The 22,751-nt window shown below is 32.0% G+C and overlaps 3 protein-coding genes across 3 annotated transcripts; 1 reads left to right on the top strand and 2 right to left on the bottom strand.

The window, feature by feature from the left end:
* Nucleotides 1-7,531: 7,531 nt before the first annotated feature.
* LOC108335233 (uncharacterized) lies at nt 7,532-10,078 on the bottom strand. The gene is made up of 4 exons (XM_017571204.2): nt 9,734-10,078; nt 9,529-9,607; nt 9,366-9,434; nt 7,532-7,968 (listed from the first exon to the last, which is right to left on the bottom strand). The coding sequence occupies exons 1-4, from the start codon at nt 9,988-9,990 to the stop codon at nt 7,873-7,875; spliced, it is 501 nt and encodes a 166-aa protein (XP_017426693.2). The 5' UTR covers nt 9,991-10,078; the 3' UTR covers nt 7,532-7,872.
* Nucleotides 10,079-12,048: 1,970 nt separating this feature from the next.
* LOC108334666 (probable sodium/metabolite cotransporter BASS5, chloroplastic) lies at nt 12,049-16,857 on the bottom strand. The gene is made up of 8 exons (XM_017570562.2): nt 16,533-16,857; nt 16,308-16,408; nt 14,695-14,822; nt 14,328-14,521; nt 14,003-14,255; nt 13,664-13,917; nt 13,509-13,591; nt 12,049-12,426 (listed from the first exon to the last, which is right to left on the bottom strand). Exons 1-8 carry the CDS (start codon nt 16,708-16,710, stop codon nt 12,343-12,345), a joined length of 1,275 nt encoding a protein of 424 aa, XP_017426051.1. The 5' UTR covers nt 16,711-16,857; the 3' UTR covers nt 12,049-12,342.
* A 782-nt stretch (nt 16,858-17,639) lies between these two features.
* On the top strand, nt 17,640-20,725 carry LOC108335305 (uncharacterized). Its single transcript, XM_017571293.2, has 4 exons — nt 17,640-18,162; nt 18,558-18,794; nt 18,868-19,085; nt 20,266-20,725. Exons 1-4 carry the CDS (start codon nt 17,920-17,922, stop codon nt 20,444-20,446), a joined length of 879 nt encoding a protein of 292 aa, XP_017426782.1. The 5' UTR covers nt 17,640-17,919; the 3' UTR covers nt 20,447-20,725.
* Nucleotides 20,726-22,751: the final 2,026 nt, after the last annotated feature.

Below are 22,751 nucleotides of genomic sequence, written 5' to 3'. Positions count from 1 at the left end.
ATTGGTTACTGTTAATGAACAAACCATTGTGAATTTTGTTAGTGGTCAAGTATGTTTCTAACCTTGTTATTTTTTTTGTTGTAAATTGGAGTATTAAGTGGTAATTTTACAAATTACATATTGTTATTGTAACAGTTAAACAATTTGGAGCTAGCAGTTAGTCTTGCCAAAAGAGGAAATCTACCTGGTGCTGAGAAACTGGTATGTCAATTGTGTAGAACTCACTTTTAGTAATACTATATTTCTTCAAGGATTTGAGTGGCCATGTCTTGGAACTCTTCATGGATGTCACATCATCAGTTGAGGCTGTGATCCTGTCTTTCCTTTTTAGTCTTGTTGAAAAGATGTTCTAATAAGCTTATATAATTGTTCCTAGATGACAAGTGATGAGGTGAAGCGCACTGCACAACAACAAATGAACAGAGCATTAAATGATCATGCCAGGTTATATTCTCTGCCTTGCTCTATTATGTATGTGAGCCACAAGTAAGAAACTGTTCTATCACTCATTTATAGGTGCTGATTGGATCCTCTTAGAACTAACGATGTACAAATATTCATTCACTATTATAATTAGTACTTTTAACTACCTAAAATACTTTTTTTCTGGGGTAAATAAGTTCCACATTTAGTGTTAATTTCTTTATGATTCTTTTGTACTATTCATGCACATAAAAAGATTAAACAAGATATTTTCTGGTGACAGGATCAAATCAAGGTAGCAATAATTTGACTTTGAGAGGGTGGCCACTCACTGTGAGTAATTTTGTTTAATTTGTTTTTTTTATGTGAATTAATATTACCTATCCTAGTGAAGGTCATATTATGTCCTGTTGAATGTGATATCATATTTTGACAATTATTTTCTATTAAAATCACATGATTATAAATTTATGTCTCTGAATTTGACCGGCCTGATTTTTGTACCATACAAAGAGTAGTAAATAGGTTCCTAACATGATTATTTGAATGCACCTTCAGGTTTAAAAAAACAAATTGGTAACTTATTAGTAAGCCATTAATATTATAATTAAGATATTAAGCCATTAATATTATAACTTGACTCAAAATATTCATTGTGCAGATATTTGATGACACATTTCCAATGGAGCAACATGTCATAAAGGATGTTCGGGAACAGTGGACTGTATTTTATTTAACCATTTGTAAATTATTAGATGTTTCAATATTACATTTTGAATTTAGGAACTATTTTATGTGTAACTATATTAAGTAACTATGTTAGGTAAATATATTTAGGAACTTTGTTAGGTAAATATTACATTTTGATGTCTTATTAATTGAAATAATATTGATTATTTTACTCGTTATTGATTATTTAAACTGTATTCTGGGATTGAATTTTATGTAGGTCTGAATATGGATAGTAGTACATACAAATCAAATATTTTAAAAAAACGTCACTTTTTACACCGGTTAAATCTATATCAGATATAAAAAGTCTTGTTTTTTCACACCGGTTATACTACCAGCAGGTATAAAAGTGAGATTTTTATACCTATTCTAGCACCAGCAGGTATAAAAAAAAAGTTTTTTTCTCTTGTGAAAATATCATACTTTTATACCTATTATAAAGAGAACAGGCATAAAAGTAAAACTTTCTACACTGATTCTAGAGCAGGTGTAAAAAGTTGAAAACTTTCTATACCCCTACTTCTATACCTACTCAAAAATAGGTATAAAAAGCTTTTTTTAAGAGGTATAAAAAACCTTTTTTGCACTAGTGATTAATAGACTAATCTACTAACAGTGAATTATTTTCCAATCACTTAAGAATTATTAAACTTTTATTACCCAATCAATATTTAACAGCTTGTTCAGTGTATGAAACCCTAACTCAGCAAAGCGAGGAACTCCTACACATACATAATTAAACGATCTTAATATTTCAATATAACAAGCATATGACAGTATTAAAGTAAAATTATCCTACTGTCAACCCTTACATATATATAAGTGGCAATTGTATAACGTATCAAAAAGCTAGTTAGGTATATACATGCAGTGGCTTACTGAATCGTTCACCTCGCATGAAATGAATATGCTTTAACAAAAATAGAAAGAATGTATACGAAAAGATGGTGATATCATAATATATTTATATATACCTCACCTACCAAAGCTTAGCAAGGACAAGTATGATTCAACATATACAAGTAACCAATAACATTCTATCATGTCCATCATAGCTGGGGCCAAAGTAGGGCCATCATATATTCAATATAAGCCACCAACAACAAAACTCATTATTATTACAAAAGGATTGCTTCAACCATAATAATTAGGCTGGCTGATGATACCTCACAAGTGCTAACATTGGACAATAATTGAAGCAAACTTAACACTCACATGCTATAAAGATACATGTTATGATATAACATAGAACACGATGAAAGAAGAAAAACGATTATGAGTGTTGGTGTTATTTACTTTTTTGTTTTGGCTATTGCCCTCCAAATGAATTCAAATACTATATCTATTGTCTCATTAGAGTAATGTGTTTAAAGATATATAGAATCTTTTTCGACCTGTCTGAACAGTCACTTTACCAAGACGGACGTAACAGAGGAAGAGATGGCTAGTTTGGGCAGTGGGATATGTCTAAGATAAAGGCATAAAGTGGACCTAGTGCTTTATCTTTTTCTTAGTTCAAAAGGGTAAGAAACTTAGTGTGATGTAGATTTGAAGAGAGAAGAGAGAAGAGGGTGTGCTCCACCATTGCAGGCCTTATGACTCATCCACCATGGATTCACACTTTCTCCTTCCACGATGAAGACTCATCGAAAAAGAGTTTCAAAAGTTCAACGTTGAGAGTGAAGGAGTTGTCCCAACCTAATCACCTATCCATTTTAATTTTACACCAACCAAAAATGCAAGTATTGATTTTCACGTAAATATTCATAAAAGTCTCAAAAAAACTCACTACTAGATAATAGATATTTAATGTTAACAAGTAAAAGTCAATCTTAAATAGTTAATAACACATTGATCTTTAAAAGTTGACTCTAAGTAGTGTTGAGCTAAATTTATTATTAATTTTTAAATTGATTTTTTTAATTAAAATAGTTCGATTAAGTCAAGACTAAACAATTTTATTTTAAAATTTATTTAATTTAGTCTTTAAAAGATAAATATAAATGAAAGAATTGAATATGAACAAATGAGATGAGAAGAAGAATGGAGATAAAGGAAGTGAAGAAAAAGTGTAGATGGATGAGATGTTTCTTGATAAAAAGAATGTGATTGAAGAAGATAAGTGTGAGTGAAGGAGATGAGTGTGTAAATATGACTATGACGAATAGAAAAGAAAATTATGAATAAAAAAATTAATTATCTTTAAATGTGGACCGTTATATTAAAAATAATTTATTCTCTATATTTTGTATCATAAACAAACTCACGGATTTATATATAATATATAATTTAACATCGATTAATTAAAATAAAATGCAAAAAATAAATAAAGTTAGTTTTGACAATTCTTAAAATTTATTTTTAATATTTATTTATTTTTAATATTTATTTAAATTATTAATTTATTTTTTACTTCTTTATTTTTAATATTCATTTGAGTTATTTATTTTTAATATTCATTTGAGTTATTTATTTTTAATATGCATTTATTTACTAATTTATTGAAAAAAGTTAAATAGTTGTATGTTTTCTTAACTTTTTTTAAAAAAATTAATTATTTTAAAATTAAGTAGATTTAATTAGTGTCAGCTTGACCAACAATAAACACATATTTACTTATTAAAAAATTTTAATATTTTATGTTGTGTAGGAATAAGTGAAGTTGACTCTAATAACATTATATTTTGTCCGAGGTTAATATTTAGAAGGTAAATTTATGTTTTCTTATAGTGATTACATGTAGTCATAAAATTTATACATTTTTTTTTTCAGAAAAATTACATGATATGTAATGATATTTTTATTAAATATACAAATGTGTAAACTTTGAGGTTATTTATAGATGTATGTATTGATGTATCAAATGTTAAATTTATTGGATATTCTTATTTGTGAATGTACTCAACTCAACTTTTTTATTATCTGCTTTGTTGGTTATCGTATTTTCCTAATGTTTTATTTCATTTTCAATTTCTTTTCTACGTTTTTTTTTTGTTTATTGTTCTTTATAAGTAGATCTTGGAAATTATAGTCACTATAAGAAAATTTGATATTGTCAACGGTTAAAAGCCATTAATAATATTTAAAATTTGTTGATAAATCAGAATTATCAATGGATTATCAATAAGTTTTATAAGTAGAATAAGAATTTCATTAATAATTACTAACAAAAAATGTGTTAACAAAAAATGTGTTAGTAATTACTAATGAAAAAAAAAAATTTGTCAGTAATGGTTGGTTAAACAATTTGTTAGTAAAATTTGTTGATACATATTGCGATCTAGTTCATCTTCTTCATTCCTCCTCTTTTTTCTTTTTCTTCCTTTTCGTTCTTCTTCTTCCTTTTATCTCAGTCCAACTTATTCATTCTTTTTCAAAAAAACTCAAAAAATAATCCAAGAATACTCTTTCTCTTCTCTCTCACGTAAATTTTCTCAAGAGGCAAAGGGTTTATTCTTTTCTAATGTCATTGGCCATCATAGATTGTTGCAACACCCATCGCAGACGTGCCTCGTCGTCGTATTGCTTCACCGGAACCAACAACATCGTCGGTGTTACCAATGTTGTGTTTTTCCTTTCTCAAGTGAGAGTTTCTCTCTTCCACATTTGAGATTACAAATCCTATCATCATCTACTTCAATCTTTGCTCGTTGTCGTTAATTGTTGTTGATACACAACTCATGTTAGCGACTATCGCCCATCAATCCACATTTGAACAAAAAACTTGTTACTTTTTTTTATAATAAATTTGTAATTTTAAATTATTAATGAATTTTATCGACAAAGTCAGTAATTGAAATATATTTTTCTAATAGATTTTATGAAGAAAATATATTTGTTAATAAAATTTCATTACTAATTCAAATTTACTGATTAATTAATGTGAAATTCAACGTCCCAAATTATTTTGAAATGAAGAATAAAAAAGTTTACAACCTAGACTTTCTCTAAGTAAAGATGAATCGAAAGTATACTTTTCTCTTTTTGTTTTTTTATGAGAATGATTTTTTTTCTACTATGATGGTGAAATACAAGCAAAATGCTTAGTCACTAATTTTTATTTATTTTCTTTTTGTATTATTCCACTTATCACATTTATTATTATTTTTAGTTATTCTATTATGTTTCGTTCTTTTCCTTTCTTTTTCTTTTTTCTCTCCCAGCCCACACGGAAACAGAGTTTGAAAATGTAGTTAGTGGAGGATTGCGAAATATGGTAAGTGGGTGGAGAAACCCCACACCATTTAACACTTTTCCAACAGTGTATGATCAAATCCCTGAGCTTCAATCTGGAACATTAATTATTAGATTTATGTGAACAATGAATGAGAACGCAGAGGCATTAAATTTGCAAGTTGAAAGAGAGGAAAAGCCAAAAAGAGATTAGAAGAATAAATGCACGTTCTTGATTGAATAGCATGATTGTGTAAGAAATGAATGGTCACAGGGCATAGGCATAGACATGAGCAATTAAGAAGGAGCATGGATATGTTATATGAATGAGAGAGTTGAGAATGGATGGCAACATGAAGAAGTTGCTTTGTTCCGAAAAGGACAGCGATCATGGCAACTTTATATTCAGAGTTATTATGACAAGCCATGAACTCTCTCATCAACGACGTCGATAGCAAAGAGTTTCAGTAGGGATAAGATGAACAGGTTTTGTTACTCGAAAAGAAGTAGGGCACGTGAAGAATCACATAGCTAATTATGGAATGGACCACAACTTCAAATCATTTATGCATGTGCCTCAGTTTCAGGACAATGTTCATCATAAAACAATTCCTCACTTCTCAACTACCATCCATCTCTAAATATTATGGACCCTTCTTCAAACTTCGATATAGTAAGCTTCAATTTCTTACAAAGAATACAAGTCTCATATTTAATAGGATGAAAAAGTTGAGCTCACATGAAAAAGGAAATACATAAACTAATTGTTTTAAATTTTTAAGTTGAAAATGATATTGTTTCAGTTCAAGAGATCGAGATCAAGTTTACTTTTTACAATGGTTTTTTAACTCTAAGTACAAGTAAAAGTTCTTCCTTCACGCTACACTCGTCATCGGTCGAATTAGGAGTATTATATGTAGAAGATACTTCAATGTTAAAGTTAATGAGAGTATAAACGTATTAACAATAAATGTGTAATGAATGTAACCAACTACCTAAATACCATAAATATGCATTTATAGATTTCAAGATGAACTACTCATTAGTCTGGACCTAATTACGGTCCAAATAGTAATGGTCTAGCTTAAGATTAATATAATTATCTTTGAAGTTAACTCCGGTTTTGGTCCGATCACTCGGCTATGCTTTTAGTCCGACCACTCGGTTTTCCGATAGACTCTAATAAAATTGTAGCCTGATCAACCGCCCAGTTCTTAAGTTGATCGAACAGTCATACCATACAAATATCAATAAACGTCCCATCAATATACTCATGAAACTCATAATACAATTTGTATGTAAACAAGCCTTAATTAACACACTGTTACCTTCAAAACAAAGACATATAAGTACAACTTTTTGTTCATACCATTTATTGCTCAATTAAATCATTGCCCAGGACAGTTTGATTGCCGTAAATTAAGCAGAAAACACCATATGAATGAGTTCGAAGGATTAAACGAAATTATGGTCCCGTGAAATCCTCGAGGATAGACATGCAGTACTTATAGTTCAATCGGGTCCTCTGCCCTGACTATTTAATTTAGGGGGAGAGATTACTATTTAAAAAGATTGTTAATACAATTTTGATCATAGGTCATTTTAAGCATAAATTAACTTACGATACTTAATACTTCCCCTAAACTCAAATATAAAGAAAGAAATGATATGTTTGGTAGACTTAAATATAAACTAAAGAAAGTTAAACACGACACATCGATGTCTAACTTAACATTTTTTTAAATGATGTTAACACCACACCCTTATTGAAACAGATTAATTTACGCATTTCAAACTCGGATGTTCAGATTCTTCAAGGTTAAGTAAAAATGAAGGTTTGAAAATTGATATATGTATAAGTTTGAAAATGATACTAAAAATAGGTATAAGTTTGAAAAGGATAAACCTTACACGATAGTTATACTAAAATCGTCACTCACATAGGTCTAAGTTTGTAAATACTTTTTTTTAAACCGCAACGTGAATATATAGTATCCTATAATATAATACTCATTGCTGTCTCTAGCTCCCAAAAGAATTTAAAACTTTACATGGATTTTTCTTCTTCAAAGTATTATGAAATTTATGAACATATATAATATTCCTATACTAGCTTCTTGGCTTGGACTATTGTCCAATATAAATTTCGATTGTTTCTTCCTCCAACCCGTAAATTTTTTAGAAGACACATGTACAAGCATGGTGGACAATGGAAGTTTTTCACCATACACAATATCTTAAACGGTTCAAAAGTAATTAAAAGTTGAACTGTGACTTCTTCAGGTAAGGGAAACTTGCGCATAAAATTAATGAACAGATTACTGTGCATAAAATTCAGAAAGAATGATCATCTCCTAGCATGTTTATCTTATAAATAAGGATATATGGATTCTATCTGTCATTAAATATTTTGGTATGCCAGCGAACTCTTCTCACATTCTTCCAGATCAAGGATAAGTTACCAATCAGCAGAAGAAGCCTTTGACTTTCATTCAGACCTATATACATGGTTCCAGATAACCAAGTACATACAATTCAAAAGTTCTAGGAGCCTTGGGATGATTTGTATATCCTATATGCAGCTATGCACATTGTGGCATTTCCTATAACAGTCAGTGCCGCTTGAAGAGCCACCAATACCTGCACCATTAGAGAACCCCAATCATGTAACATCTTCAGCATGTTACATAGTCGACCACATTGTATTACATGTAAAGAACATATATGGTTAGTTATTGTAATTCAACAAGAATGTTTTCTCAACAGGGTCAGACTCAATAAAGGGCAACATGTAATGGATCAGAATTATTTCACACAACAACTCAGTAATCCGAAATTTTTAGTTTTGTGTATTCTGCTAGACATGGATGGTGGTAATAAATCAAGACGTGCATCTAGTTTATTCACAGAGAAAGACCAAATTCAAGTATCTAGTAGTATCTAATTCTACATCATCGCACAAAGAATTCTCTAACTTTGTCTCTATTCTTTACTCTTTCCAACAGTTGAGTATTCTGCTTTTACTAACTAAATGGAGAGAAAATTGACATTACAAATCAACTATGGCAATCCACCGCTAACACTTACTTCTTACTTTTCAGAGACCTTTCATTAAATTGTAATTTATTTAAACTTTCAATTTAGTGCAGGTATTTTTTCAGCTTCTAGATTTAAAAAGAGAAAACTAATTTCACACTGCTGTGATGAATTAAATTAGATTTCAGTTTATAAAACAGAATTATAAGTTACCAATGTGGCAAAGCTTGATTGGGCAGACAAAAAGAGTTGGCAACCTCTACCAGGCCCACACTCCGCCCAAATTCAATCTTGGCCTGCCCCCAACACACACAGAGACAAGATATTTAATGTTTTCATAAGTTGGTTATTCCTTCCAGACAACAAAATGCTTTCAAGGGCATTGGTTTTACCTGATTTATAATCTAGATGTTGAATATCCAAAGTATTGTGTAGTCTAAGTTCTGTAATAAGAAAGCCTCCAAAGGAATTCATGCAAAGTCAATGGTGAGTTTTGAAATGTTCTCAAAACAACACTCAAGCATACAACTCCAGGCTCTAAAGTTAAGGTTAGATTAAAGTTAGATATCTAATGGTGAGCAGAATGAATGAGATAAAACAAAATGGAGTGAGATGGAACGGCATTATCATTCCATTATTTAGATTTATTTTATGATGGAAAGGAAACAAATACATGTTCAAAGTGTGGATGGGAAGAAAAAAAAAGGTTTATTTTATGGAATGGAATGCATTTCATGTCATTTTAAACCATCAATTGCACACAGTCTCGTTCTATTTCAGTCCTTTCCATCAATCCAACCGTAACTAAGCTCCAAAGCCTCAACCAGAATGCGGAATTAATGATCATTGCTACACACACACACACTTCGATAAAGCAAATTTTGCACAATTTTCACAAGAGGAAGCATTTGATCTTTAATTATTAATCGTGTCAATTAAGATTGGTATAAGTAGTAATAATAGAGAGTAGTTCTGCATTAAAGACGAAAAAACCCTATTACCTCAAGAGTTTCAGAGTTATAAAAGAAATGCCATGTACACGCGCAAAAAGCTCCACCAAGTAGAGGTACCTACAACAATAAAAAAGTATGAGATGAAGGAATAGCAAATGATGGTACAAAATAGGCATGAAAAATGGAGAGTGAAGAAACTGAAGTCACTCACCATACCCCAAGAAAGGCCCTTCCAAGCAGGGTATCTAGATTTGTGCCCATATTGCCACACCAAAGCCATGGCTATAATCCTTCATAATTGGATACAAATACAAGCAATGAAGAGAGTAAGTGTAGGAAAATGCATGGTTCATCAGGTAATTTTGATGTGATAATAACGCTAAAGCCAATTGAAACGATGGAGAAAGCAAAGTGACCATTCAGCGACACTGGAGACGTGAATGGCCCATGTAGGCAGTGAGAGGGCATTAGAAGGTTCCTGAAGTTGCAGTTGCAGAGATGCAGCTGGTTCGACAAAGTTGAGGAAGTGGAACAGACCCAGTCCCAGGAAACCCGTTTTCAATTTGGTTTGAATTTCACACTTTACGGTTCCAATTCCACTGTCGCTCACTCTTGGCAAAGGAATTTTGGAAGTGCAAAATGGTTTTGCCAAGTAGAACGTTGCCGCCGCCATGGCCGGAGTTGGAGACTGTAACTGTAACTGCAGCTTCTAATGTTGCAGCTTGGTTTTGGATAACATTCTTTCTCCTTCTTTCATTTAGTTTCTGTAAAATAAGTAATTAAAGCTTTATTTTATAATTTGAAGATAAATAAATAGACCTTCAGAATTTTAAACACTAGATATATTTTTCTATCTTGCTGGAAAATATATTATTTCTTAACTATTTTCAAACCAACTTGTTATTTTATAAATTATCAATCACTCTGGTTTCATTCTATTAGGTCTAATAAATAATACAAAAATATTAATTGAATAAAAATAATGGGACTGAATACATTTTATTTGAAAATATTCAATGATTTTTAATTTTTCATATAAAACATTTAAGGCCTATCTTTTAGCTTTTCTAGTTAAAGGATGGAAACAGTAATAAAACAAAAAAATGAAGATTCTCAGTGCAAAATTAATTTCATGTTAGAATTTTTAAATATATATTAAATACCAATTGCTGTGATTTAAATAAATTCTCGCTTACTTTATTTACTTCTTGTTGAATGATTAATTTTTTATTCAAAATTTATTATAATTTAAAATGATTTATGCATTGTCATTATTTTCTTGCGTCTTCATATGATAAGTTAAAAGATAAAATTACACCTATCTTAATATATAAAATTTAACCTAAACGTTTTTAATTTGTAGTTACAGTTTAGATTATTAATTCATAATATATATTTTTAAATTTCTAAAAATATATTTTAATTATATAATCTAAAATATATTTTTCATGATAAAAATGTATGAAAAAGATGGATCAAATAAAAGAAGTATTTTTTTAAAAAATCATACAATTCAAAAAATTAATTTTAACTATTTTTTTTTCTATTTTCATTGCTTAATATAAAAAATTTCTAATTGCACAATTTAAAAACAACCTTAAAACCAAGGGCAAGCTTACTACTGGTAGAAAATTTTGAAGAAAAAAAAAGCATCTATTGCTTACCAAATGAGATACTTCAAGTTTTACAGAACTGATTTTCAGCAATATCCTTTCCAAAAGCCTTCATATCCAAAGCAGCAACAGCTAAACACCAAAGGAGAAGAAGCTAAAAGATGTAGTTTGAAGAGCTTCGGATATTTAAATTACATATTCTGAAAACTTTTCAGAACAAGCTTTTCAAATTTTTGAAACAAGATTTTTAGAAACAAATTTTAAAAAAAATCAAGAATAAGATTTTCAGAACTAAAATTTCAAAACGTATGAGATATATTTTGGAATAAACTTTTCAGATTAGAATTTTCGAAACACATGTGTTTCGAAATGAATTTTCCAAAACATTCCTGCAGAAAATATGTTTAGGAAAGAACTTCTAAGAACACGTAAAATGCATTCCAAGAATTTAAAAATTTACTTAAATTTTTTTAGTTTTACTTTTACCGCCGATGCGACAAACCAACCTAAGTGAAAAGGATATTCGTATTTTCACATCAATTTTTTTTCCTCCATTTGACATAACCTTTACCTTTTGTTACTTTTCTCCTTTTCTTTTTCCTTACAAAAATAAAATTAAATTTTTTTTACTGTTATACTCTTAAATGAGTTGTGAAATAGCTGTAAAATTATGTCAAAACAAACTTTTTTTTCAAGTGAAAATGGTTTACCATATAACTGAACTTGAAATCTAACAGAAAGGACAAGATACAGAAATTGCAGGAGGCTACTTTGCATTCTTGCAACTGGATATAGAAAAAAGTCACTTATGTAAAGTGCTACATACAACTGCATTTCATGGATGCATATGGTTAAAATGTGTACCTGTCTCAAGGGTAATTGTTTGTCCCAGAGGCAGTTTTTAATTGCTGGTGCAACCGTTATTTCGGCTTAGTATGTACGAACTATAAATATGTTATTTAGGATCAGTGAAGGCAGTTTTTTAGTATGTTAATGTACTTACGTGGGAATTATTTGTTTGGGATTCTTACATTTATTATTTCCAGCAACCCTTTGGAGTTATGTTTTTTGAAAGGTGCCCGTTACCGAACCAGTTGACTAGGTTGCAAGTAACGAACTTCAGCCATCAATTATACATTTATTAAATCTAACGGCAACGAACGCATGAGGAGGATCGGGCTTATGTTAGACAGCACCTTGGTTCGTGCGTTCAAAGTAATAAATATTAAATCACAGAAGTTACTGAAGACCTGGATCTTATTCATCCTGAAGTTGCATCTTAATTTGAGATTCCTGAATACATGTCATATTATCACTGTGACTGTGATCGGTCCCTCCTGGGAAGGTGAACTGATGCTCGCTTCAATACAAGATGGACCAATTTGCAGTACATATCCCTGTACCAATACCTTTCAAGAGCTGTATTTTGTCTCACTTTTTCTTCTTCTGGTCCAAATCAGGACAAGACCAAATCCCATCAAAGACATAATTGAAGTCTGCAAGCAAATTTAGCAACTTATAATGCAATTAAATGATAATTTTTAACAACACTACACTCACTTCTCTATGGAAAATGATGGGCTAATTCCTAACAACCCGGAAATTCATGAAATGAGACATGTGACTAGGACCCGTACCCTCAATAGCATGAGGGAATTTGTGTAAGGAATCTTCATATAAGCATAGAGAACGTGGTAGGGAGAGGAATGAGGCTTTTGGTATCTTTCTCTCTTATTATTCTCTGATACTTTTTCTTACCTATGATCGTTCGATTCTTTTCGGCAACTTTGATTGAGAGTAGATTAACTACAAAATTTGAATAAAACAGTATAAGAAATGAAGCAAGGATTGTACTGTTTTATTCAAATTCTGTAACTAATTCACTTCTAATCAAAGTGGCCGAAAGAAAGGAATCATAAGTAAAAGAAAACATCGCGGGTACGGATCCTAGTATCAAGTCTCACTTCCTGAATTTCCAGGTTGTTAGCAACTACCGAATCATTTTCCATGTTTTACCCCTCTATTTGCATATTTGCTACATTATTATTTTCCCTGTAAGACTGTCCAGCTTACACCTTCGTTACAAATACATCTCTCAATACACAGGCATGAGACCCCAAAGCGAGTCTTACTCCCTGGATCACACTCAATAAATCCCCACACTGGACGCACAAACTGACATGCCATATACAGAAAAACACGCATACATAACTATAAAATGGTTACTAAAAGCAAAACTGCCCAATAGTTATTAAAAGCATAAGAAAACTACCTTGCAGTTCACGTAACTTACCTCTCAATATGAACAAGTAGATACAAATGCATTATATTTTGTTGAAAAAAGCAAAGGTTTGCATCTTTCAAAACATAAAAGCTATCCGCCGTGTAGCTATAACAATGCAGTTTTAAATCATATATCATTCTATTCATCATTTTTATAGATTTAAAATCATATATCATTGAGGTAAACAGATACGTACACAGTCAAACTTATATGTAACAGGAAAGAGACACAAGAGGATTTGTATTACCAGACATATATGATCATAGTTGAAGTTTAACTGGCGGAGAAACTTACAGAAATTGCTGGAGGAATAGCCACTACTGGATCTTCAAAGAATTTATTTGCAAGGGCCAGGGCTAGCAAGCTACTTTGCATTCCTGCCATTAGATAAATGAAGTTATTGAAGTAAAGATGATATTACAGGCCTTTGATGTCTAAAAATTGTGTACCTGTCTCATAGGAAATTGTTCGCTGCAGTGCCTTTGCATCAAGAGAATCACGGAAGACAAATCCACTGAGGAAATAACCCGCTATGAAAGATGACAAATGAAAAGCAACAACAAGGAACAAGATAGCGACTCCCAAGGAGGATTTCATAGTCTCAACATTCAAGGCAAGTGGTGCTCCAGCACAGATAGCCGCTACCAACACTGACAGAGGAGGCAAAAATGGTCGAATAACATTACAAATCCGAGGAAAGAATCTGTAAAAATGAATGGGTAAGAAGATTACACCTTTTAAAAAAACCACACACTGATGTTAACATATGTCTGAGATCATGGTATTACCGATTTAGAAGCAGGCCAACTGCAATAGGTACCACCACAATCTGTGTAATGCTATACACCATTCCTTTTACATCTATAGGCAATTTCTTCCCAATGAGCAACAGTAATAAGAGTGGCGTGACAAAAACCGCTGAAGCAGTGGACAGTGATGTCATAACTATGCTTAGAGGTGCCATTTGTGGATCCGTCAGGAAAGTAGCATAACTTGAAAGCTGGGCACCACTAACACAAGCCACCAAGACAATTCCTGCACCTGATTCATTTTACAGCCAATAATTAGTGCATCCAAGTAGCACCTTTTATTGTTACGAGACAGCAACCTCACCTACTGTTGTTGGTAGGCCTAAAGCAGTTACTGCAATCAGGCAAAACAGATATCCAAGAAGAGGCTTCACAACAAACTGGCCAAAATAACCAGTGGCAATTTCTGCTGGCCTCTTAAATGCCTCAATGAAGTCATTTTCATTTGAATTAACCCCAACTGCAAACATCAAAAAACCTAGCGCTGGTGCATAGTATCTGCAAGAATATTTGCAGTTTAAACTTTGAAGAAATGCAGCATGACATTCTACATCAGGGATAATTGTTGTTACTTCATTAACTGCAAATCATCTGACTATTTAAATTTGAAAAATTGCAACTACTCGCATAACAATCTTGTTATCTATCAATTCATCAGAACATCCACAGACCTGCTGGTAAACCACGTTAAAGAACGTGGGTAGATTAGAGCAAGTAGTATGCTAGCAATGAGTACATGAGGCAGATATGAATTTGATTGCTTCAGAATCTCCAGAATAGAAATTGAATTCTGCTCCACCTGAGAAAAAAGAAAAAGAAAATAAACAAAAACGAAGATGCCTTTTTTCATTTTCATTTGATTACATGCATTAGAGAAGCCTGCATAGTGCATATGCATATCTGCAAGTCAAACTTGATTACAGGAAAGAAGCCTGAATGCTCTGAATCTCGATGGAAAAGGTAGAAAGAAAAAAAATTGCAAAATGTACTAGAACTAATATTTCCGCAGATTTTTCATCATGTGCATAGACATATAGAAATGTGTGCATAAGAAATATCAGAAACATGCACTTTTCAACACACTTTATTATTGAGAAAATTGTATGTGAGAATCATTAAATGGGAAGTGGAACAAGTGATTTCGTGGTTTGTTCTTGCACATGAATTTCACAAAATCACTAGCACGAGAAAAGAAAAGAAAAACTGATTCTGTAAAAGTATTGATCAGGAGGGAAAATACTGTAACAGATGTAGCAAAGAAGAACTGCGTCATAAAATATCATGTAAATGGTTAAGGATGGCAATCATGTATCATTCGAAATTTCAAATGATACATTCATTTGTTATCCCGATTATCCTTCGGCCACTCTCTAAACTAAAAGATTTCATGCATCCGGTACCGTAGTTTAGTGGACAAATATAGGTCTTAGCTGTGCCATTGTAGAATTGAAATTATTGGTAGGTCTGGGCTATGATGAGGCCATGCTTGATTTATCAGGGTTAAAACTATGTTTCTGGACTATAACGAGTCCGAACTCTTAATTAAGTGTCTGCTAACCATTTTTTATTAGGAAAAACACAAAAGAGGTCAGCATCAATATCAATTAATTGTGAGGGTCGTGTTTCGAAAATGCTTTAGATCCTCTCCTCTTTCAAGTTACTCAGAGGATCCTGTGCAACAATCTTTACCATCTATTAATCTAACAGTTAAAGTAAAAATTAAAGAAACAACTAAAACAATAAAAAATAATTAATTAGTTCTCAAACCATGTGACTTTAGTATTTTTCATAATTCTGCGAAAAAATAGTTACAAAATGTTAACTTCAAGTATAGCGAAGGAATAAAATCACACATTTTCCAGAATTGAAAGACTGAATTCATCTATTTCTATTTAAAAGTACAATTACTGAAAACAAGTATGAAACTAAAGGGTAGAAAGAAAGCATACTTTAACCATGAAAGAATAGTGCCTAGTTAAGGGGAATAGAGAATTTGTTAGTTTTTATTGTATATTAAGTTAAAAAAATGGCGCAACTGCAACGCTTAAAATTTATGAACGGAAGATGAGTTTTAAAAGCGGGAAAAAACTTAAAAATATAGATGTTTTTGGTGCTTTCCCTAATTATAATTGAGGTCAAATTCTCTGACTACAAAAGACCTGCAGATGTGCTTTGTCTTTTACAAAAACAGCTCAAACATTTGTAAGTTAAGTCAGTCACGAGTCAAATGCTTGTCAAATTTTGGTTTTATTGCTGAAATGGTGGTAACAAAGAATAAAAATACCTGGGTGGAAGCAGAGGTTTGAATCTGCGAGGGATCGGGTGGGAAGGAATCCGATGAGTCCAGCGATGCACAGTTTAGGCTCGGAATGTTGGAATTCCGGTCTACAGAAACAGAAGAACGGAGATATGAAGCATAACAGTAACTAGTACGGATTATTGTTTTTGAAAAGAGAAGCAATAATAGGTGCAGAGAGAGAGAGAGAGAGAGAGTAGTAGTGTAAATTACATGGGAATAGTGAATTGAAGCGAATGGAGATTGGAGAAGAGATATTATTGTTGGTGGAGAAGCATGATGATGAGAGCATAATTGGGGATTTGGGTTTGGAAAGACAGAGGAGAGAGAGACGCGTGGAATGAATGTTGTGAAACTGCTTCACTGCACCTGAAATCATGGCTGTGTTCATTCTCCTGTGATGATGCTGAATTTTTCAGACTGCTTCACTGCGCCTGATTCTACTGAATCTTTCTTACTCCTGTTCCTTTCAACATCTAACCACGACACTGATGTTTTTCCCAACTTGACTGAGTTTTTCTCATCATCAGATCCATTTTTGAAATGAGAAATCTATCAATTGCTCTTTATTGTTTATATTTTTCTTCTTCTTTAGTTCTTAATTAATTTTGTTTATGCATGATTATTAAATTAGAAAAATAAAATTACTATATTTTTTTTATTTTTTCATAAAAATATGAAAATGATATAAACATACAAGAAAAATAATTAATGTAATGAGTATCTTAACATCCGTAATAAAAATTGAAGTAACATTTTAATTATACTTTATTTATATAGTTATGTTATTATTTTAATATAATTTTTTTGTTTAACGAACTTATAATGATTTTAATATTACAAAATTTTAGGTAAGGTTATATATTTATATTGATGAAACATTCGAAAGAGAGATTATAATGAAAAGAACAATAATGAAAAAGAGTTAAAAAAAAGTTAACATCATTTATAAATCGTGACCTTAAAACAATTTTATCAGATATCTGATGTATAATTTAAACAAAAAGAAAGTTAAACAAGTAATATAAATTACATATGCAAATGAAAGTGAAACGTATAATTATACTGTAGAACAATGACGTGTGTAATTATTTTAAATCGACGAGTGATTGGTTTATTTTATGTTTTTTTACTGTAATATATATATTAGAACAATAACTTTTAAAATATAGTTAATAATAAAATAGAATACGTACATCATTATCATAAATTAAAATATAATTAGGACTAAAATTAGACTATAAAAAGTTTATGAATGGTATCTTTTCTATATATATATTCAACTGGTGAAAAACAAACTATTTAGTTATCGTGGTGGAAAACAACAAAGAAAAGAAAGCAGACAGTCCACGGCAGCGTTTCTGTGACACTTGATTTGATTATATTAATATAGATATTATTACACATTATTACTATTTTTGTAATCTTCTTCCATCCGCACCTCCCTTCATTTTGCGGGAGTTAGCGGTTGCATTTTGTGTTGTGCTCAATCCAAACCGTTACTGGGCCCCACAAATCGCTGAGACTGCGTTTAGTTTCATTCCGGTGGCGTTGAAGCCACCGTTGACACCGTCGAACCATCCTAGCCTTTCAAATTCCAATGACATATTTGGATGAGGATGGCATTAACGTCGACGGTGATCATACGAAGGATGTGATGCGTAATCACGGTGGAGGAGAATACGTCAAATTGAGGTGGGACCCCCAATCGGAGGCCACTATCACCACCGAACGGAAAGGCTCGCGTATATGGTATTGGGTCAAATCGGGGCTCTGTTTCCTATGTCTGGGCTGCGTGGCTCTCCTTGCTGCCAAATGGGTTGGCCCATTGTTCTTAGAAAAGGTTTCATCTTATTCTTCCTTTCAAATGCCTTATGCATTGCGTTTGCATTTGCATATGCTTTTCTTGTTTTTTGTTCTTTCAATGCAATGTGATTTCAATGTTCACATCAATTGTAAATTGTACATGCACTTCCTCAAGTGTTTTTGGTGATGGTCTTTTTTCAGAATTGGAATTCCTTCTTGCTAATCTACATAATACAAGTTTGTTGTAATGATAAATTTAAGATATAGATATAAAATTTCAATTCTGCGGGGCAAGAACGTGTTGGGTAATATAAGGTAGATAGACGAAACTTATTTTGAAAAGAGAATACATCACAAACATATATTTTACTTTTAAATTACAATATTGAATGTTGAAACTTCTATCTCATGATGCATTGCTTTTATTTGCAGGCGATTATTCCGATGATAAATTGGGAGACGAACAGATTCACTTCACCGGAGCTAGCAGTTCTGGTGTTTGCTTCTGTAGCGCTATTCCCTACCCTAGTTATGCCATCCTCCCCTTCTATGTGGGTGGCTGGGATGACATTTGGTTATTGCTTTGGATTCTTGCTAATTATTACTGCAGCAGCAATCGGAGTATCACTTCCTTTCTTGATCGGTTCAATCTTCCATCATAAAATTGAGGTACATGTGTTGTGACTTTAGATTAAGTTGATATCTATCTTCACACGTTTGCCTCACATGTGATTCTTTGTAGGAGTGGTTAGAAAAGTATCCAAAGAAAGCTTCTCTGCTAAGATGTGCTGGAGGGGGAAATTGGTTTCATCAATTTCGGGCAGTTGCTTTAATCAGGGTTTCTCCATTCCCATACATACTGTACAACTATTGTGCCGTGGCAACCCGTGTTAAGTATTGGCCTTACTTGATCGGATCCTTGGTAGGGATGGTGCCAGAAATATTTGTTTCAATCTATACGTAGGGTCTTCCTTCTTCTCTCACTGTCTCTAGTGCTCACTTTATTTTACTACTCTGTTTTTGTTACCCCTGGTCGTTTTCGTACTGGTTTACTTCTTGAATATCTAATAATTTCGAGTAGATTTAGAAGTCGCCATGTGCATCAGAAAATATAGAAGATGACCAGTTTTTGCTCAATTTATAATGCCCATGCCATACTTTAGTATTTGTATAATTGGTTCAGATTACTTTTCCTCCCCAATATGAGTATATTTCTCCATAGTAAGGATTATTTCAGAAAAAGATAATCTCTTAGACCTTGATTCATTATTAGTTGATAATTGCTTCAATTAAGTATTATGACACCTGACATGATTGAGATTCTCCAACCTGCTTTACTATATATCCTTTGCTGTAAATTGTAATATGTTATTGCTCATGATTTGTCAAGTAAAATAAATATATCTGGAAATGATAGGACGAATTAATTAATCTTAATAATAACTAATCCAGTTGTATTGGCCTAGTAGTGGGGAGGGATTTTGGAAGTTTAGGTTGTAAGTTGAAACATCAACTATTTTAGTCAGTACGCTTAAAAATATCTGTTGCTAAAATTGGCAGTCTTTCTATTTTACCTTTTTAATTTCGTATGTGCAGAGATTTTTCTCACCTTTGGATTTTTCAATGCATGGAGTCTTTAATCATATAAAACTTCTTTATTTGTTATTGGGACCAAACTCAACGATTGTTTGTTGTCTTCAAAGTTTGTTCATTGAACAGATCAATACGAGTTGATTCATTTCCATTCATAAATGTTACACTGTCATCTTTGAAACAAGTGCATCTTTTATTGTGTAAATGTTTTCGTTACTATTTTATAATATTCTTTGAGCAGTGATGTGTTATTGGGGAATGTTATGGAGTATTTCCTCTTAAGCACTGCCCTGCCCCGGGTCATCTGTGAAAACTCAAATGCACTCGAACTGTTATTCCTTTGCTTGGCTTCATCTATCTCCATTCAAATATTTTTATCAGCTAACAGCAGTGATGATTTCCCTTAACTGATACTTTCATGGTTGTATTTTGCCATTTATTCTATGTCGTTAGCCATTTCAAATGTTGATTTGTATATTTTACAAAGATAGGAATTAAGAACTAATGATGCGGAATATCATATTAAATTCATTGTCTTCCACTGCAGGGGAATTTTGATAAAAACATTAGCGAATGCTAGACATCATCATCACACTCTTTCTGCTCCGGAAATTATCCTCAATGTTGTTGGCTTCTGCGTAACTGTTGGTACAATAATCTTTTTCACCGTCTATGCTAAGAGGAAGCTCAAGGAGTTACAAAAAGTGGATGATCTGCTCTTGAAATAATCTAGTAGGCTTAGTCTGGGTTTATTTGCTGGCTACACGAGGCAGTTATTACCATTACCCTATACTGGTACATATTGATAATGCACACGCACAGTCCAGTGAGGTTTAATTCATTAAGTAGCCTCATCTATGGGAGGGTTTAAGGTCAATTTTTTCAAAGGCTCGCCGCAGAACAGGCTAACATCACCATTTGTATTTCTATTTTCCATATGTTGCCTGCAATAACTGTTTTCTGTGGTGGTTCTTCTATCTCATTACGCATTAGCATGTTTGGATTGACATCTTGGATGTGATTTTTCACGTATTGAATGCGATATAAAAAAAACTATCCACATTTTGAATGCAAATTTTCTCATTCTAAATGGATTTCCAAACATGCTGTGTATTAAAGAAATGAAATTCCAACTTTTGGAGTGGTCCTTTTTAACTCGCCAAGTTTTGTCCGTGTAAGTCATCAAGTATATCGTTCTTGACTTGTCATGTGATCTATTATTCAATGTTCTAGTCCTCTTCATCTTCTCATTTTTCTTCTAACATTTTGTTATGATGGAAAGCACAATAACCAATAATACATAAATGTTGCATATTACAAACATTCGTTTGTTCCACCTCTGCCCACACTTCAATCGACGATTCTGAATTATTTTTGACTTGCTGGTTATGAAAATAAAATATATTTCTCTCGCATTATTTTCATTTATCCTTGAAATTTCTTGTAAAATTTTGAATCACTAAAAAGAGAGAGGAAAGATAATGAAAATAGTTAGCTTTCAATAGCTGTGAAGATAACTATACAAAGAAGTGATATAGTCAGGTCTATCTTAAGTTTTTCTTTGCTTAGTGAAAATAAAGTACATGGGTAAATAAAAATAAGGAAGTTAGATTGAAGAGAATTAAGAATATATATATATATTCTAAAGAAACGAGATTCACCAGTATTTACTATTTTATTTGTTAAATACTTGTATTAATCTTTTTGTCTTTTTTTCCCACTTAAACACATTTAACTTTTACTTTATTCTCATTTTTTTCTATTTATATTTATATTTACCATCTATTCTATTTCTTTCCTTTATCCAATATAAACTTTTCATGTGATTTGAAAATCAAAACTATGACCGGGAGAAATGAGTTTGTGTGAGCCATGAATATCTTTTCGTACTCCTTAATGCTAGACCATTTTAGATTCTCCCGTGTACGATATTTTGGGTTTAATGAACCGGATTCAGCTAAATTTCAATTGAATTTATTACATTTCTGCGTACGATTCACATGGGATTCGTTCATTTCCCTGAATTTGACAAGTTATATTAATGTTTCCTGTTTTTTTCCAGCTACACACTTGTCCACTAATGATCCCATATCTTCACTGATTTGTCGTATAGGTGTAGCTATCACATTCACAACTTTTCTCATTAGTTCTAAAATGTAAACAATTTACTAAAGAAAACCAATAGAATCCCACGTTGCTGAAAGCTCCACGCAGGGAAACTGGAGTCTGCCTGACACGCTTAATTAGCATAAATCTCATGTAAATTCTAAGAACTGCAAGGATTAACATATCAGAGATGGGTTTTCAAGGACTAATATTTTCCTTAATTAATGTTTCCAAATAACATATTTTCTTGTTTTAATCGGGCTTGCGGATTTTTTCTTTAAAATGTTTCCTTTTATTTTTGCAAACTAAGGACGAATTAACGATAAGATCTCAGTTGTGTCAATGGTTGACAATAAGATCTCAGTTGTTATACACCTCGTACTTGTTGTGGAATAATGCAATAGGTTTGGTTTGCAACAGTAATCTTTGGTATGTACTGTAGCAATTGGATACATGTTTTGGAACTCCACACATTCGTTCTTATTATGGTCTTATCGATGTCAGTCGGTCGCTTCTCTTGTCCGATCACTAGTCTACATGAACTAACAATATCAAATGTAATTATTTCATTTCATTATAATACTAATTTTGTTAATTATATATTTATGTTCACTAGAAGTGTAGTCGTACATTTATTTTCCGATTCAGTTGTATCAGTTACCTTTTAATTTGTTTTGAGATTTTTTTCAACTGAAAAGGTACTTGTGATGACATTCTGACGTTCTAAATCAAATATATCCGTACAATAATAAATACAGTAATAAATTGAGTGAATATTACTCATATTTGATTAATAGTGCTCGTTTATATTACAATCATGCGTTTTCACTGAATGGACCTATGTTGAATATGTCAAATTTATCTTATGTTATCTAATATATTATGATTTTTCCTTAATTCTTGATTAATTAGACCTAAGTTTACATA

Source organism: Vigna angularis, chromosome 10, assembly GCF_016808095.1.
Source record: "Vigna angularis cultivar LongXiaoDou No.4 chromosome 10, ASM1680809v1, whole genome shotgun sequence".
Classification (NCBI taxonomy): domain Eukaryota; kingdom Viridiplantae; phylum Streptophyta; class Magnoliopsida; order Fabales; family Fabaceae; genus Vigna; species Vigna angularis.
This window is presented reverse-complemented; position numbering and strand designations above follow the sequence as displayed.

Coding starts and splice junctions, on each gene's coding strand:
- LOC108335233 (XM_017571204.2), bottom strand. CDS start 9,990: ATGGCGGCGGCAACGTTCTACTTGGCAAAACCATTTTGCACTTCCAAA. Junction 9,435..9,528: donor AGGGCCTTTCTTGGGGTATG/GTGAGTGACTTC, acceptor TTATTGTTGTAG/GTACCTCTACTTGGTGGAGC. Junction 7,969..9,365: donor ATAACTCTGAAACTCTTGAG/GTAATAGGGTTT, acceptor CTAATGGTGCAG/GTATTGGTGGCTCTTCAAGC.
- LOC108335305 (XM_017571293.2), top strand. CDS start 17,920: ATGACATATTTGGATGAGGATGGCATTAACGTCGACGGTGATCATACG. Junction 18,795..18,867: donor TCTTCCATCATAAAATTGAG/GTACATGTGTTG, acceptor GATTCTTTGTAG/GAGTGGTTAGAAAAGTATCC. Junction 19,086..20,265: donor ATATTTGTTTCAATCTATAC/GTAGGGTCTTCC, acceptor CTTCCACTGCAG/GGGAATTTTGATAAAAACAT.
- LOC108334666 (XM_017570562.2), bottom strand. CDS start 16,710: ATGAACACAGCCATGATTTCAGGTGCAGTGAAGCAGTTTCACAACATT. Junction 14,522..14,694: donor TTAACGTGGTTTACCAGCAG/GTCTGTGGATGT, acceptor ATATTCTTGCAG/ATACTATGCACCAGCGCTAG. Junction 13,592..13,663: donor AACAATTTCCTATGAGACAG/GTACACAATTTT, acceptor ATCTAATGGCAG/GAATGCAAAGTAGCTTGCTA.